This window comes from Hemitrygon akajei, chromosome 3, assembly GCF_048418815.1.
Source record: "Hemitrygon akajei chromosome 3, sHemAka1.3, whole genome shotgun sequence".
Taxonomy (NCBI): domain Eukaryota; kingdom Metazoa; phylum Chordata; class Chondrichthyes; order Myliobatiformes; family Dasyatidae; genus Hemitrygon; species Hemitrygon akajei.
In genome coordinates this window covers 3,007,935-3,026,004 of record NC_133126.1, presented here as the reverse complement: position 1 = coordinate 3,026,004, position 18,070 = coordinate 3,007,935, and the positions used below count along the sequence as shown (strand labels likewise).

Genomic DNA, 18,070 nt, shown 5'->3' with positions numbered 1-18,070 from the left:
TAGTTCCCTTCCAATTCAGGTGCAAATCTTCTTGGTACAGATCCCTCCTTCCCTGGAAGAGAGCCCAATGATCCAAAAATCTTATGTCCTCCCTCTTACACCAAATCCTTAGCCATGAATTAAACTGTATAATCTTCTTAGTTCTGGCCTCACTAGCATGTAGCACAGTTATGAATCTTGAAATCACAACCCTCGTCCTGCCATTTAATTTGGTACCTAACTGCCTGAACTTACTTTGCAGAACGTCCTCACTATGTCATTGGTGCCTGCATGGACCACGACCTCTGGTTTTTAATCCTCCCATTTAAGAATGCTGAGGACTCGATTTGAGATGTCCCTGACCCTTGTACCCAGAAGGCAGCATACCATTCGGGAATCTTGTTCTTGCCCACAGAACTTCCCTAACTAATGAATCCCCTATCACCACAGATTGCCTCTTCTCCCCTTCCCTTCTGAGCTGCAGAATCAGACACAGGCCTAGAGAGCTGACTGATGTGACATTCCTCTGTTAGCTCAGCCCCCCACCAGAGCACCCAAAGTGATATACAGTACCTGTTGTTGAGGGGAATGGCCACAGCGGTACTCTGCATTGACTGTTTAACCTTCCCTTTCTTGACTGACACCAAGTGTCCTGTGTCCTGCACTTTGGGCGTAACTACCTCTCTGTATGTGCAATCTATGAATGATCTGGAGTTCATCCAGTTTCAGTTCCGATTCCATAATGTGGACTGGTAGAAGCTGTAGTTGGATGCACTTCTCACAGCTGTAGCTATCAAGGACATTCCCACATCTCCCTGACTTCCCACATCCTGTAGGAGGAGCATTCAGCTATCTGGCTGGCATCTCTATTGTTCTAACTGAACAAATATAATGAAGGAAGAACAATAAGTTGTGGGTGAATCTCTACCTAAAGCTTTTTTTGCCTTCTGTCACTAAAGCTTCTCCTTGAAGAAGTCTTGAAGAGTAAAAGCTTCAAAATCCCCACTCTATCTCTGTCCTCTCCACTTGCTCATGCCTTATTTTAATTGTTTTTGCCAATCAGTCTTGAACGCTGCTTAGACACTGCACAAAGCTCCCAATTGCCACAAGTTGCTGCCTTTCCTCCTCAGTCGGTGAAACTGAATGAACTCTGGCTTCCAATCTCTCTGATTCACCGCTGCTCAATGTACAATGCAATACATAATCAATAAAAAATATATTTTAAAAATTTAAATTAAGTATTACAAAAAGAGAGAGATAAACAATTGAGTTCATTTGTGGGTTCACTATCTATTCAGAAATCTGAGGGCATGGGGTAAGTAACTGTTCCTGAAATACTGAGTGTGTCTTCAGGCTCATGTATCTCCTCCTTGATGGTAGCAGTGAAAAAAGGGCATATCTTGAGTGATGGATTCCTTAATAAGACCATAAGATATAGGAGCAGAATTAGGCCATTTAGCCCATCGAGTCTGCTCTGCCATTTCATCGTAGCTGATCCAATTTTCTGTTTAGCTCCAGTCTCCTGCCTTCTCCCCGTATCCCTTCATGACCTGACTAATCAAGAATCTATCAACCTCTGCCTAAAATATACATAAAGACTTGGCCTTCACAGCTGCCTGTGGCAAAGAAATTCCTCCTCCTCTTCTCTAATTAAGGTAACTTCGCACACTTCATGCTCCCTGACACCTGAAATTTCCACCATACTGCTAGTGTCTTCCATAATGAATACTGATGAAAGTACTTACTCAGTTTGTCAGCATTTTTGTTGTCCTCCATTACAACCCCTCCAGCATTGTTTTCCAGCAGTCCAATATACACTCTCTCCTCTCTTTTACACTCTATGTATCTGAAGACACTTTTGGTATCTTTTTTAATATTATTGGCTAGCTTACTTTCATATTCCATCTTCACCTTTTAATGATTTTTTTTTAGTTGCCTTCTATTGGTTTTTAAGTTTCCCCATCCTCTAATTTCCCATCAATTTTTACTCCATTATATGCCCTCCCTTTAGCTTTTAGGTTGGCTTTGACTTCTCTTGTTAGCGCGGTTGTGTCATCTTTCCTTTAGAATACTCCTTTCTCTATGGGGTATAAATATCCTGTGCTTTCCAAGTTGCTTCAGGAAATTCCAGCCATTGATGCTCAGCCGTTATCCCTGCCAGTGTTCTTTTCCAATTAGTTCTGGCCATCTCCTCTCAAGCCTCTGTAATTCCCTTTTCTCCACTGTAATACCAATAATCTAGATTTTTAGCTCATAGATGCTGGATCCGATTTGAGGCATCGCCTTTTGAAGATGTCCTCAATGCCAGGGAGGTAGTGCCCATGATGGAGCTGGCAATGAAGTAGATTAATTGTCATAACTCATCTTTGATTCTAGCAAGCTTAACAATTTCTAGTAGTTGTAAGAAGTAACTTTTCTTCTTTCAAGCCGTTATGTAATTGCAGCCCCTATGTGTGTTGATTTCTGTTTGCAGACTGTATTGGACGAGATGATGGTGGAGCAGACTGATCTTGTCCGGCTGCGAATGGTCCGTATGTCCAATGTACCAGACACACTATACATGGTGAATAGTGCTGTTCCACAATGCTGTCACTTAATGAATCACCAGCCGATAGGTGCACCATCTAACCCTCCTTCAATCATTGCCAATGAAATTCCCGGTAAGTATTATTCCAGTGCTGGAATTAGCTATTCATTCTCAGTTCTGTATTTGGAGTTATGGGGAGCTACAGCACAGAAACAGGTGACATCTAGTCCATGCTGAACTGTTAGTCTGCCTAGTCCCATTGTCCTGCACCCAGACCGTAACCCTCCCTACCCCTCCCAGATTCCCCTTAAATATTTCACCTTTCACTCTCACCCATGATCTTTGCCCCACCTATTTGTCACTCTGCCTCATACCACCCCCTCAAATCACCTAAATGGTTGTACTTCAGTTGGGGAATTTTGGAATGGTTTCCACAATGGAGGGGTCACTCACTGCCTTCAGTTGATACCATTAAAAAGTTGTGCTCAGATGTTGAGCCCTGATGACCTGTTGGTTGACATTGTATCCAACAATGATCTGAGAGCTGTGCAGGAAGACTTTTCAAGTGTACAAGCTATTGCGCAGGGGCAGTTCCACTCTCTCGACCTCTGAAGTCTGGGTCCGGTGTGGGTAAGTCATCACGTCCGGGTCCAGGTTGCAGTACGTGACCATGACTACTACTGTGCCACGTCAAGCACTTCATTCTCCACGGAGTGTTGCAGAACTGCCCTGGATCTCCAGTCCATTGGTGCTGGCTGCACGTGCTAGGCCAGGCATGACTCTATCTCACCTGGTATGAGGCCCGCTGGCTACTCTCACCTGGTTTAGCTTGCCTATCAAAGCAGTGTACCGGGTGTGGCTGCTGTCTCATGCAAACAGCACCATCATAACATTTGCACTTGTTAGCTCTTGAGGGCTAATTCATTGCCTTTCTCAGATTGCTTTTCTCTTAAACAGCATCAGTCCACTTTACTTAGATATGACTGTTTTGTTATAGTTTCTTGTGCTCTTGATTTGTAGGGATTGCATTACATGTTGATTTGGTTTACAAAGCAGTATCATTAAATCCATTCCTGTTATTCAGCTAATGGACAGACGATAATGGGAGTTAAATTCCCTGAAAGTGAGGGAGCAACAGACCCCCCCCCCCACACACACACACACACAAAGAAAGTAAATAGTACAAAACGACAATGAAAAAACCTGAATATTTAAACAGCTAGATGGCCTGTTATCACTCCACTGGTCAGACTAAATTACCACTTCAGTTAGTCCTGGTCCAGGGTCTCAGCCCAAAATGTTGACTCTCCTTTCTCCTCCTTAATTGCTTTGTGACCTGCTGAATTCCTCCAGCATTTTGTATGTATTGCTTTTTAGTTAGAATCTCATCCATATTACAATAAATCACTAAAAATTACCACTTAGTGGATAGTAAATGAACGGAGGCGGAGGAGGATTGATGGGCCAGATAACCTTGTTCTGCTCCTCTGCCTTATGATTTCCTCCCAATATAAATGAGTTCAGATGCAGGTTCTTGTGCAAAGACCTTACTAAATAAATATTACTTTTCAGTCCCCCCCTTGAAAATGGTAAAAGATATGATCAGGCGCCTTCAAGAACTTAGACATACGGATCAGGTGCAGCGAGCATATGCGTTGAACTGTGGGGAAGGAGCAACTGTAAGCTACGAAATTCAGATCCGGGTATTGAGAGAATTTAACCTCCCAGATGCTGCTGTTGAACTGCTTCAGGTATGGGAATTATGTGTGTAACATTATGACATTGACCAGCCTAAACGACCAAATGAGTTTTCATAAATATTAATACCTTTAGGTGCAGTATTGGGCAAAGAGGTTTCCTACAATTAGCTTGTTAATAACCATTTTTAAAACTACTTTGGAATTGATGCAGCTTCATAGAACTGAGAACCGTACAGCACAGCAACAAGTCCTTTAGCCCACAACGTCGTGCCAAGCCAAATAAAGTAATAATCAAGTGTGTGTGTGTGTGTGTGTGTATATATATATATATATATATATATATATATATATATAAATAAATTGAATGATAATTTTTTAAAATCCACATCTCCTTTGAAATACCCCATCTCACCTTAAATGCGCATATCCTCTACTATTAGACATCTCAACCCCAGGGAAAAATATTTGTCTGTCTACTCTGTCTATGCCTCTCATAGTCTTGTAAACCTTCATCAGATCTCCCCTCAACCTCTGCTGCTCCAGAGAAAACAACCCAGGTTTGTCCAGCCTCTAGTTATAGCACATGCTGTCTAACCCAGGCAACATCCTCGTAAACCTCTTCTGCACCCTCTAACGGACATGAGCAACCCACAATTTAAAATTCTTTCTCCCTGTTAACAAGCCAGCTAACTTAAAATATTTGAATTATTAAGATATGTGAAAACTTTAATGACAATTGACCTGGGTTAAGTCTATAGGAATGTAGCTCTGCTAATCTAATGATTATCTATTGCTTTCCACAGAATCCTCTGAAGTTCTTTCCTCATGAGCGGTTTGGTGATGAGAGTCCAGTGCTAGCTGTTCGTCACTGCAGGATGAGCAGTTCACCGGCTGGACAACGTGGTGACGTTGAGCCCTTTGCAGCTTTCCGGCCACCTTTGCCACCACCTCCACCACCGTATCACCCACCGAAAGCAATGACACACGAGAAGCACAAAACCGATTCGAAGCAGAGGCTGCCTGGTCAGCTGTCATCCCGCTCCTTATCCTACCCATGTAATCGTTCTTTACATTATTCTGGACTGACCACCAGACCTATTTATACATCTGGTGGTAAACAAATGCCTCCCAACTGCACCAATTCTGCCAGACTGGTCCAGGCGCAAACAGATATAGGGGTAAGTTTTGACTTTTAAATGTCAGATCAGTGGTAAAGAATTTGGAAACAAAATATCCACGTGCCTTTCTGAATCATGTGACGGGGCTTAAAATGTTACATTAACTATTTTATTTCTAAGTATCTGGTGTTCTGTTCAGTTTTCCATGTCAGCCAAGATCTTCCACCTAAGCCTATCTTGTCTGCCTGACTTTGACGAGACTCCCTCTCGTCTCTCTACTACTGCCTGCAGGAGATTCAGGAATTTTGATATCCCACATGGCCAGTTTCGAGAATAGTGTTGCTCTGTGGCCATCAGGCTCCTAGACAGGCTTTACTCAGCTCAGCACTGAACTGGCTGCACAGCTATGGCCTGTGGCCTGTAGCCATCAGTCACCTGGGCCGTTTAACAGCTCAGCACTGAACTGGCTGCACAGCTGTGGGGTAACTTTTGGAGACTCTGCAGTTAATGTTCTGTGTATTGTTTGTTTTATTGATATTTGACAGTTTTTTGTGGATTCTATTGTGTTTCTTTGTTTTATGGCTTTTAGCAAAATGATGTATCTCTAGCTTGTATATAGTATACATACTTCTATAATAAATGTACTTTGAACCTTGAAGGATCAAGACCTATCTCCATAGGAGATCTCTATGCATCACACCCTATACTGATTCTACTGATTTCTTGAAGCTCTATAGTAATGTAAATCTGCTTTACTGACTTCTGCACGGGCTCTCATTGGATCTTAAGAATGGAAGTAGGTTATTTGGCCTCTTAATGATTACATGGTTAATCCATGACCCAACTCTGCATATCCATCTTTGGCCAATGTCCTTAAACAGATTTGGTTATCAAATGTCTATTCCTCCCAGATTCAACATCAACATTTTCTAATTTGCTGATTAGGGTATTAAAATATTGTAAATAAATATTAATAAACTAATAAAAATATTATAAATAAGTATTAAAATATAAAAAATGCTGTTTGTGTGCTAATTTTTATTCAGGGCATGGAGCCTTTTAAGGAAACACATCAGACCATCTGGTGTGGAAATCAGCAACTTGGGTACCTGTAAAATGAGTACAGCCAAATTGGTCTTTGCAAATTTTTGTGATTAGGCTGGAGTTAAATCGGTGTATTGCAGGGCAGCTCGTTGGGCCAGAAAGGCCTGTTCCGCCTTGGAGCTCTAAATAAATAAATATGTAACATCCTTCTAGGGGGAACTGCCGTAGGCCCTGCCAAACGGTGTGCTCACAGTGGTGTAGATGCTGTGTAATGCACCCCGATACAAGCCCACAATGTAAAATATCAGACAATACACAGTGTACAATTAAATGATTACACTTCATAACTTTTTTTGGTGGTATGGTTAGTAGAAACAAATAAACAAAAGTGCCACTCAGTAAATTCATTAGTTTTGTGCACAAATTTAATTCATTGGAGCTCACGCCTTCCGGATCTGTCCCCAAACAACCTCCGAACCGTCAAATTCCAGTATCCGCTGCCCTGGGACCGCTGAATGCTCCCACGCTCACCCTTCCTTGCCACTTGCCTCCTCCTAAAGACTGCGAACCCTCTCTTGGTTCCCACCATACAAGATAGCACAAGTCTTCCACTGGTTAGTTCCCCGTTATCTGTAATTATAACCCAAACATCACAACTACAAAGAACCATTACATCACCAGTTAACATTACAGAGAAGCCATTTCATTATAACACTACAGAAAAACTATTTTGTTAGCCTTGCCAGTTAACATTACAGTTAATATTACTGAGAACCCTAAAATAAAATTGGGCCTGAAACTAAGTGTGTGCTTATAAATGAAAGGGTGCTATGAGAATATTAACTCAACAATTGGAACAACATGCATCATTCATTATGCCTTTTTCCTGCATGGATCTTAGATGAGGTAAAGGAGGGTATTGGTTAGTATTTTGAGTTAGTTTCATCAGGAAGCTTGAGGCTTCACATTTTCAGTGTTTGTGCACTATCTCTTTAATTTTCCAAAAGCAACATTCATTGGTGAGGTCTAATTTACAGTTCTGATCACCTACCCACAGAAATGTATCAGTACGATTGAAAGGGTGTAGAGAAAATTTATTATGATACTGCTGTACTTGAGGACCTGAACTACAGGGAGTGGTTGAATAGGTTAGGACTTTATTCCCTAGCGTGTAGAAGAATGACGGGAGATTTCAAGTTCAAATCGAAGTTTAATTATCATTCAACTGCACATGAATACAGCCAAATAGTATAGGGTTTCTCAGGGGCCAATGTGTAAAACACAGTACAAAGCATAGCTCTGCTATTCAATTGTGGCTGATCTTTTTTCCCCTCCTAAGCCCCACTCCCCTGTCTCCTCTCCATAACCTTTCATGCTGTGTCCAGTCAAGATAGACGTATACAAATTTATGAGGTAAATTTAAGTGAGCTTTTTCCAGTGAAGTTGGGTGAGACTAGAGGTCTTAGATGAACTATTTAAGGGAAACGTCTTCGCTCAGAGGGTGCTGAGAGTGTGGAACAGGCTGCCAGCAGAAGTGGTAGATACAGGTTTGATTAAGAGAAATTTGGACAGGTACATATATGGGAAGGGTATGGAGAGCCGTGGTCCAGGTGCTGGTCAATGAATAGTTCAGTATGGAGCTCACCAGCTATACTTTAAAAGTTACTGTGATCATATGGATCTACAGATGTTGTGTTCACATAGTTTGCTTTGTTAATTTGGTTTCAAAAGTCATGGAGTAGAAAATCCAAATTTGATGTTGTTCAATTTTGTTTTCTTCTAGAGTGCTGAAGGTGCCTTGAATGAACTGATGCCAGACATTGCAATGGGTGTGACATCTCTGAGTAACTTGTCACTTAAGGACAGAAGGTTTCCAGAGCTTGCTTTAAGTACCGAAGTGAACCAAATGGCTTCAGATTTTGCTTCCTTTCCACGGCCTGCACCATATTTGCACAGTAGACGCGCACACGGTGTGAGGAGAAAGCCCAGTCATCTGAAGGCAGAACCTCGCCAAGGCTTCCAGGACTACCCTGATCTCTATGATTTCTCCACTGTATCTTACCGGCCGTACACTCCAGGAACAAGCAGACATACATTGGCTCCTTCACAGGCAACATATTTCAGCCCAGAGTTATACAATCCCAATAGATCTGCAGCAGCAGGGAGCTTCAAGATGACTTCTCTTTGCAGTGAACCTTCTAGTAAGCCGGTAGAATCAAGGAGAGAGTATTTACTGCCTCCTGAAGCCCAACAGCCAAGACCCAGTGACCCACCTTATTTCGATTTTCTGGAGCAGCCACCACACAGGTTGGACTTAGCACTGAAGCAAGAGTATAGTGGGGGCTCTTTGCATACCAGAAGCAGGGGATTAATGGAGACGGATCTGACTTGTGGCCTGACCGCTAGCCATGCCCTCAGTGTGCCCTGTAGCTCTGAGAGCCGCGAGGCTCACTGCAGCAGACGATCATCGGATGGTGACGTGCTGGAGCCGGGACCCAGCGCTCAGCCTCACAGAAACATCCGGAACAGTAGGGAAGATACACTAAGCCGAGAAAGGAGGTCACCAAACAGATCTGATCTCTCGTACAAAAAGTCAGCTCTTTAATGACAGCAGTAATCCATTGTGATTTTTCAGCAGATGACTCTTAATTTTGCTTTCATAGATGTTTTGTACATAACATTTCTACCTTAAACAGGATAATTTCTAAGTGATTTTCTATGACTTTTTTAATATCTCGGGAAACCAAGTCATGTGCAGTATTGCCATCCTTTCTAATGTTCAAATCGTCCGGTAATCAAGTTCACCATTTAAAATAATGCTCGATCTTTTACCTCCGTTTTTTCAGGTCTGTTTAAAACAGTTCCATGTTTTTGTGCATTGGATAACAATTGTGTAATATTTAATGTTGAAAAGTACTCTGATATACAGTACACATTGGCATATTTTCTCATTTTCGAGAAAGTTTTTAGTCTTTAAAATACTGGGCAGTATTCTTTTCAAGTGTACTCAGCATTGGAAACATGCAAGGGAAGAACGCCTTTAATCTGCTGGCCAGCTGCCTCTATTCAGAGCACAGATCCTTGTCAGTTTAAAGCTATAGTCTTAATCTTGGGACAATCAGATTGCTGTGACAATCGGTTTATAGGATTAATGCTTTAATATATCCTGAGAAGCTGAAATCCCAAAGGCAGAAATACTAGCAACATGGAGAAAGCAGCTGGAGTTCCCGATGAAGCTGCTGTCATATTGTTTGCTTAATCATGGATCTGTCGTTGGACACATGAAACTTCTCAGCCCTTTCCCCTCATTTTTTAGTTTGTTAGCTCCTTTTCAAATTTCTGCATGGATAGATTAATGTTGGTCTCCAAAATGGTTTCCAACAATTAAAATAATAATTCTGTGAAGGGGAGAAACTAGAATGCAAGTTGTATGTGATTTTTAAATTCTCTTGTTTCCCCTTTGCTGTATCCAAGTAGGGTCTGCAATTGCACATATTTAAGATGTTCTGTGCACAAAATGCTGAAGGAATTCCGCAGGTCAGGCAGCATCGATAGTAATGAGTAAACAGTTGATGTTTTGGGCCGCGATCAGTGGAAAGGAAGGGGGAAGCCAGAGTAAGAAAGTGGGGGAGGGGAGGAGTACAAGCAAGAAGGTTTTTATTCCCTCCGTAGATGCTGCCTGACTTGCTGAGTTCCTCTAACATTTTGTGTTTGTTACTCTGGATTTCCAGCATCTGCAGAATCTCTTGTGAGATGCTGTAGTTCCCTCTCTGCGGCACTGTTGATGGCCAACGTGCTGCAGATCTCATTTTCACCTCCCTGGCAACAGTTAAATCCAGGCCTACTCCTAAAGACAGAGACTAACCCTGTTAATCCAATCTTGGAGGCAAGGTAGAATATCTAGAGAACTATAATAATTGATTATAGTTGTTTTAGTTCTGTATTCTCCCAGCTATGTCGATCCTACAATCGCTTGCAGAAACTTCTCTCCTCTTGAACCTGTATCTGTGAGTTATACATTTAAATTCAGTGGTGGTGTTTTGAATTTTACTCATTCTGATCTACAGTATAAAACTAATTTGAAGTAATTGTGCAGATTTTCCTTCTCAGATCTTGTTCTGTTTCCTGTTTGGATGCCACATCAGGACTGACATTAGGAGACAGGAGAATTCAAAGCAAAAAGCTTTGCGTGCAAATTTCCAATGCAATATACTGATGCAAAGCCTACTGTTGTTCAGTGTTACAGTGCAATCTTATCAATCATGTCAGGGTACCTAGAGCTGATGTATTGGTGTTAAATTGAAAATCTTAATTCTAAGACTACACACAAACTTCCACTCTTGGGCGTGTGGCAACCATTGAATATAAAGTTTAATTTTATTTTAGTAAAGCGGAATTAGGCCCTTCTGGCCTTCGAGCCGTGCCATCCTAACAACCTCAATTTACCCCTAACCTAGTCATGGGACAATTTACAATGACCAATTCACCTGCCCAGTATACCTTTGGACTGTGGGAGAAGCACCCAGAGAAAACAGCCACATCGAGGACATACAGACTCCTTACTGAAGATACTGGAATTGAATTCCAAACTGCTATAGCCTGAACGTAATAGCCTCACGCTAATCGCTTTGTTACTCTGGTGCCCTGCTTTATTCCAATATGTTAGCTGTGCTTCATTTGGTTGTACAGAGTGAGTTCCAATTCCACTCCAGATGATCATCTAGCCTAATGCACCCTTATTGTACTGTGAGTGTTGCTCTAGTGCCACCTTGTGGATGTGTGTGCAGTTTCTTGAGAGAGTACTGGGGTTTCCAGGTTTAACACATTAGCTTGGGAGCTAAGCTTTCCATTGAGTTTTGGTTAGACTAGAACTAGAGGTCATGGATTAAGGGTGAAAAGTGAAATGTTTAAAGGGAACATGAGGGGAACTTCTCTCACGAGGTTGGTGAGAGTGTGGAACGAGTAGCCCTTGAAAGTGGTGGATTCGCATTTGATTTCAACATGTAAGAGACGTTTGGATAGGTACATCGATGGGAAAGTTATGGAGGGCTAAGGTCCAGGTGCAGGCTGATGGGACTAGGCAGAGCAGTAGTATTCACTAGATAGGCTGAAGGGCCTGTTTCTGTGTTCGATGACTCTAACATTGTTTTCACTGTTGGTTTTTGATCAGTATAAGTGCTTGCTTTTAGGTTAAGAAGGTAGTCAAAACTGCCTGCTAATTTATCTGCATTGCCACAGATCTGCAGCCCTTCCTAAACATAACAGAAGCAACTATTTCCAGTACACGCACAACATTCGAAAGTTGCCTGATCTGACGCTACTTGTATATTGTTCTAAATTGTGTTGATGTATCTTTTTCTATTGGCCACATGCCCCTGCATGATGTTGAACTGCAACTGTTTACCAGTTTAATTTTGGTTATATTAGAATATTGGAAGCCACTCAGATGAATTTGTGCTTCGTAGCAAAAGCTTTTTTAAAAACTTGCATTGTTGGTGTTTAGTTCTGTAATGATTTGTTTTGGATGCTTACGATCTAAACTGTTACTGGGATACAGTAAAGTGCCTTCAATGCTAAAGGCTCAAATAACAGTAAATTAGATCAAATATCCTATGCAAATGTTTTCTACAAATGGCATAACTGTCTATTGATTCTACAATGCTTCAATGTATATAAAGTTTTTTAAAGAGATGACTATTTTTTTTAGCATCTTAAAAGGAAGTTGTTGCTTAGTGAAATGCATTTCCCTATTGAGTACTGTAGCAGTTGTACAGAATCTCTCATTTATTTTTCTACTGTTTCTGGGGAGGGAAAAGCATGTAACAAATTCTAAACTGGCATAGTTAGTGTTCTAATTAAATGGCCAACAGAATGTTTCATTATGATTGTGAATTTAATCCATATTTTTATTAAAATGAAACAGCACATTTGAAATGACTGTCCCTTCATCATTGTTCGAGCAAGAGGAAATGTGACCACCTGGAATGGCATTCCAGTGGTTGGTGACTGTTTCATCTGTGGAAGGATCCAAATATAATCTGAATACACTTTATTTATCCCATCATGTTCTTGATTGTCCCCAAATCCAACTTTGTATGTTTATCCCATGTACCACCCTGTACCTAATAAGATGGCCACTTAGTGTATGTCGGTGGTCTTCTGCTGCTGTAGCCCATCCACCTCGAAGTTCGACACATTGTGCATTAAGAGATGCTATTCTGCACGCCACTGTTGTAATGTGTGGTTATTTGAGTTACTAATCGCCCTCTTGTCAACTTGAGCCAGTCTGGACGTTCTCCTCTGACCTCTCATTTCAGGGCATTTTCGCTCACAGGGTCGGCTGGTGGCACAGTGACATCAGCGCCGGACTCCGGAACGGAGGTTCCCGGGTTCAAATCCAATCCGAGTATGCTTTCCATCCGTGCCGGGTTGAGTGTTGAGCTGGCAACTCAACCTCGCAAAATAAAGAAAAATACTGCAAAATATCTGTGTGAGGAGTGGCGTGCCACACAGTCTTTCGTTCCACGCCTTGTAAGGCATGAAAATGCCCAACGCTGGCCTTTCATCATTCGCTCACAGAACTGCTGCTCACTGGATTTTTTTTTGTTTTTCACACCATTCTCTATAAAATCTAGAGACTGCATGAAAATCCTAGGAGATCAGCAGTTTTTGAGATAGTCAAACCATACCCAACAATCATTGCATGGTCAAAGTCACTTAGATCATATTTCTTCCCCATTCTGATGTTTGGTCTGAACAACTGAACCTCCTTGACCAAGTCTGCAATTCTCTATGCATTCAGTTGCTGCCACATGATTGGCTGGTGAGATAATTGCATTGATGAGCAGGTGTACCTAATAAACTGGCCACTGTGTATAAACAGTGGTATGCAACTGCAGCATTGGTTCTCCTATTGGGTTAAAATGGCCATGTCATGTCTAATGTCAGATTCCTGAAATAATGTTCCATCTTAAAGTCAGTGAGGCAGACAGCAAAGAAACACTGGCATTTCTATCAGCTTCTGCACCTTTTGAAGCCTTTACTTAAGAATTCTGTGCTAGGTTGGAGGCAGCCCCCTCCCATCAGTGCTGCCCTCTATTCACTAGGTCAAGGACAAATTGAATTCCTTCATCTGCAGCTGCTGTGGGCTGTTCTTGCAGCAATGTGGCTCCAGGACAACATCCATGCACCATCAATCCACAGGCCAAGACCCTCGAGCTGAAGTGATAACGGATGCATTGGTCATGATCTTTCAAGAATCACCTGATTCTGGCATGGGCCTGGAACACTGGAAAATTGCAAAACTGAAAAGGAAGGAAGATAAAAGAAAGGAAATTATAGGCCAGTTATCCTAACCTCAGTGGTTGGGGAAGTGTTGGGGGGAGTCTATTATGAAGGGGTTAACAAATGAGCATCTGGCAGCTTTAGCCTGTACTCACTGGAATTTATAAGAATGCGGGGATCTCACAGAAATCTTCTGAATGTTGAAAGTTCTAGGTAAGGTGGATGTGGAGAAGATGTTTCCTCTGGTGGAGGTATTCAGAACTAGAAGGCACAGAGGATTTTTTTTTAAACCAAAAAGTGTTGAATCTGTGGAATGCTCTGCCACAGGTTGTGGTGGAGGCCAAGTCTGTGAGTATATTAAAAGCGGAATAGATTCCTGATTGGTCAGGTTACGGTGAGAGGGCAGGTGTATGCATGGTGTTGAAAAAGATCTGGGGTCAGCCATGATGATACAATGGAGTGGACTCAATGGCCTAATTCTGCTCATGTCTCATGGCCATGGGGGAACAAAGGGATCTGCGACTGCAGGTACATAATTCATTGAAAGTGGTGTCACAGGTAGATAGGCTCGTAAAGAAAGCTTTAAGCACATTGTCCTTCATAAATCAATGTATTGAGTACTGAAGATAAAAGTTGTTCAAGATGTTAGTGAGGCCTAAATTTGGAGTATTATGAAGTTTTAGTCACCTACCAAAGGAAAGATATACACAAGGTTGATAGAGTGCAGAGAAAATTTACAAGGATGTTGCTATGTCTGGGGGACCCGAGTTATAGGGAAAGATTTAGCAGGTTAGGACTGTATTCTTTAGAATGTAGAAGAGTGAGGGGAGATTTGATAGAGGTATACAAAATTATGAGGGGTATGGCTAAGGTAAATGCAAGCAGGCTTTTTCCACTGAGGTTGTGTGGGACTGTGATCAGAGGTCATGGGTTAAGGATGAAAAACATGAGGGGAAACTTCACTCAGAGGGTTGCGAGTGTGGAATGAGCTGCCAGCACAGGAGAAGTTCAGATAGGTACATGGATAGTAGGGAACTCTCACAAATGCTGGAGGAACTCAGCAGGCTGGGCAGCATCTGTGGAAAAGAGTACTGGTGATATTTCGGGGAGAGGCCCTTCAGCAGGCCTGCTGTTTCCTCCAACATTTTGTGTGGGTTGCTTGGATTTCCAGCATCTGTAGATTTTCTTGTTTGTGAGTGGATAGTAGGGATACGGCCCCAGTGTACGTCAATAGAAATAGGCAGGTTAGTTTTGGCATGGATGATCTGGGCCAAAGAGCCGTTTCTGTGCTGTACTTCTCTATGACTCACTTCAAAAATGTTTTGTAACAATATTTCTCTGGTGTGCATGGCTGTTGGTTCTCCTTGGCCCAGTGCTTCGTTTGGCTGCATACATGTGTAACACCCTGGTAAAGGTTTCACTGCTACCACAATGGTTGTTCTGTAGCAGCAGTGTTTGGGTTATGGCTAGAGATAACGGGCCATGGAATGTGCGCTGTCCAATGAAGAGTTTTTTTTCTTGTGTGCCTGAGACAGAGGTGATCTGGGTCTTTTGTTTGGTGAAAGATGAAGAGAGAAGATGCCAGAAACGAGAGGTCGGAGTGGACGTGGAGTGGGGCCAGGAGTCGACGAAGCCTGGGGAAAGTCGATGGAGGACCAAAGGAAGGGAAACTGTGAGCTCCTACCGTCTGCATTAGACTTTCATTAAAATGGGCCCTTCTTGTTTTACTTTACTAACCCTTCATAATTCTTAATTTGACTAAAGCTAAATTGCGTAGAGTGTACTGTCTTATTTTGTGGTATTGATTTGTAACAGAGTAACACATTATGCAGTATCCACACAAACAGGAGGTTTTGCACCTCAATCTCATGTTTAGTGGGGCCAGAGATCGTCTTCCCTAGACTTGTACAGCCAACAGAACCCAAGTGTCACACGTTTGGTTGAACAATTAAATTTGAACTTGTTGACAAGACTGCCTTGTTGCAGGACTAGAAAGAAATATTTAAATGGGTGATGTCACATTTCAGAAAGCATCTCACATGAGAAAGTAACTAAATTTTTATTGGCTTCTTCTCCCTAACCCATGAACATTAAAGCATTAGTAACAGAACAGATTCAACATGTCGGTCAGCTTTTCATATTTTAGTTCCAACGTTAAAAATTACAGGGTGTGACACTGAGACAGATGTTCCTTATACTTGCTGTAAATGAAGCAACTTGTAGAGCACGGTTTCAGGTTAACAATTGTCAATTAAAGATCCTCACTGTCAAATGATGGCTAGTTTCTTAGCAATCTCAATATGAACCTTAGTGCCTTGATTTGCAGTTTTAAGTGTACAGTTGAAGCTATGAACTTGCCCCTTCTGGCTAGATGAAGCTGGTTTTAAAGTCGGTGAACAAGAGAGCTCTCAGCTACAGGTATGGCTTGATTTCAATATTTACCGCACACTGCTGTTAAATAGCTTGTCGGGGTGGGTATTTAGTTGGTGGATGAAGGCAGCATGGATGTATTACAGCCACTGTCCCGTCTGAAGGTCTCATTTGTCCCAATGCTTATTACAAACCATGAGTTTAAAAAGAATTACCTGTGCATACATAATCCAAGCTGTTAATTTCTTATAAAAGTATCATTTCTGCATTTCTACTCTTCCCCTACTGAAGTGAACTGATGCTATGAATTCTCTATTGCCTCTTCTCACTAAACCAGGGGTTCCCAACCTGGCGTCTATGGACCCCTCCATTAGTAGTAGGGGTCCATGGCGCAAGAAAAGCTCGGGAACCTCTGCACTAAACCATTTCTGCTTGAATTACACCAAGTAGGCCAAGTAAAATAAACAGGGGACAACCAGTTAATTTTAAAAGTGCCGTTGTTATGATAACATTTTGCACATCTTTTGACTGAATGTTATGGTAGTTTAACTGCAAAAATATTGCATCCCGTCCACTCGCCGTCTCTTCTTTGATTGAAGCTCCTCAAAGAATCGCTGGATATCTTCACTTGTAACCACCTGTTAACGGAGAAAGATAAAGGTAAAAATCAGTTTTATTAGAACAAGTGAGTTTCTAAAATAGGATGTCCAATCCCGGCCATTGGACAAACATCCACATGTTGATAACTTCTCTGTACAACTTGCCTGAAGGGGTGGGGCAATGTAGTAGGTGGCTCACTCAAGTTGAATATGATCTCCTAAAGTATTGTCTGTGGGTGTGGCTGTAGAGGCCGACTGAGATCCAGTTAATGGGGATGTTAGGGCAGATTCCCTAAATGGAGAAAACGTGCAAGATTTTGTTTAATGTGGGGGGGGGGGGGGCATCAGCCTGACAGATCAGGATGGAATTAGAGACTGGGGACCATTTACTGCTACCACTGATGTGTCATCATCTTCCACCAGCTCCACTGATTGGAACACTCTTTGGCTAGAACCATGGTGACTACCAGAGCTAAGCTCCAGGTGGCATCATAAACCTCTCTGTGACTGGGTGACCATTGCTGGAGGAGGGAGAGGGTTGCCGTTTGAACATTTTAGTTTGCTCACTCCCCATCAGGGGGAAGTTCCTTTGAAGCTTTCTGTTGCAGCCTGCAGCTTCAAAGGCAAATTTCTGATGTCACATGCCCGCCAGTGAAATTGAATTACTGTAAAAATAGAAAGCATCTAGTCAAAAACAGGAAATGAGCAGCTTGAAAGTCTGCTCAGCTCAGTTGCTACTTAAAGCCACTGCTTGGGGTCACTGATTATACCCTTCCATAAAGCCACATAGTCATCCAGCACAGATACATGCCCTTTGGCCCAAATAGTCTATGCTAACCCAAATTCACACAATCTGTGGGAGGAACACAGTAGGTCAAACGGATGACACTTCGAACCGAAACTCTTCAGGACTGGGGAAGATGCCAGAATTTGGGGGGGGTGGGGGGGGGGGGGAGAGAAAACAGTAATAGATGGTGCTTGGCCTGCAGAGTTCCTGCAATCATAACAATCTCTTCAGCACTCGACAAAGGCCAGTCAAAAGAAGCCAGGTGTAAGCAGAGCAGCCAGGTAGGAGTAGACAGTGTTAGAGCCCTCAGGGTTGGGTCACAAACAAGAGAAAACCTGCAGATACTGGAAATCTGAGCAACACACACACAAAATGCCGGCCGGAGGAACAGAGCAGACCAGGCAGCATCTATAGAAAAGAGTACAGACGTCTCGGGAATGAAACATCAACTGTACTCTTTTCCATAGATGCTGCCAGGTCTGCAGACTTTGGCTCAACAGGCTTCAGCATAAACAGGCCAAGGCTCACACAGGCGGAGATTCTAAGTGAGTTTCTAACAAGTATTTTCCCCCTTTTTTTGTCTATTGATACATTGTGCTGAGAATGGGTCATGGGTTAGTGGTACGCTCTCTGTGTGAGGTGTGGGAACTCTGGGAGACCGC

The 18,070-nt window shown here is 42.3% G+C and overlaps 2 protein-coding genes across 3 annotated transcripts in view; one reads left to right on the top strand and one right to left on the bottom strand.

The window, feature by feature from the left end:
- The window catches only part of btbd7 (BTB (POZ) domain containing 7), a 95,975-nt gene extending 83,673 nt beyond the window's left edge, over window positions 1-12,302 (top strand). For both annotated transcript variants that reach the window (XM_073039151.1, XM_073039150.1), the window contains 4 exons: window positions 2,453-2,639; window positions 4,079-4,257; window positions 5,010-5,384; window positions 8,152-12,302. In XM_073039151.1, coding sequence (XP_072895252.1) covers window positions 2,453-2,639; window positions 4,079-4,257; window positions 5,010-5,384; window positions 8,152-8,973 — 1,563 coding nt within the window. In that variant the 3' untranslated portion in view covers window positions 8,974-12,302. The remainder of the gene's footprint in view (window positions 1-2,452; window positions 2,640-4,078; window positions 4,258-5,009; window positions 5,385-8,151) is intronic.
- Window positions 12,303-15,695: 3,393 nt separating this feature from the next.
- ubr7 (ubiquitin protein ligase E3 component n-recognin 7) overlaps window positions 15,696-18,070 on the bottom strand; it is a 69,290-nt gene continuing 66,915 nt past the window's right edge. The window contains exon 11 of the mRNA XM_073039153.1: window positions 15,696-16,660. Within this exon, the coding sequence (XP_072895254.1) occupies window positions 16,568-16,660 (93 nt within the window). The 3' untranslated portion in view covers window positions 15,696-16,567. The remainder of the gene's footprint in view (window positions 16,661-18,070) is intronic.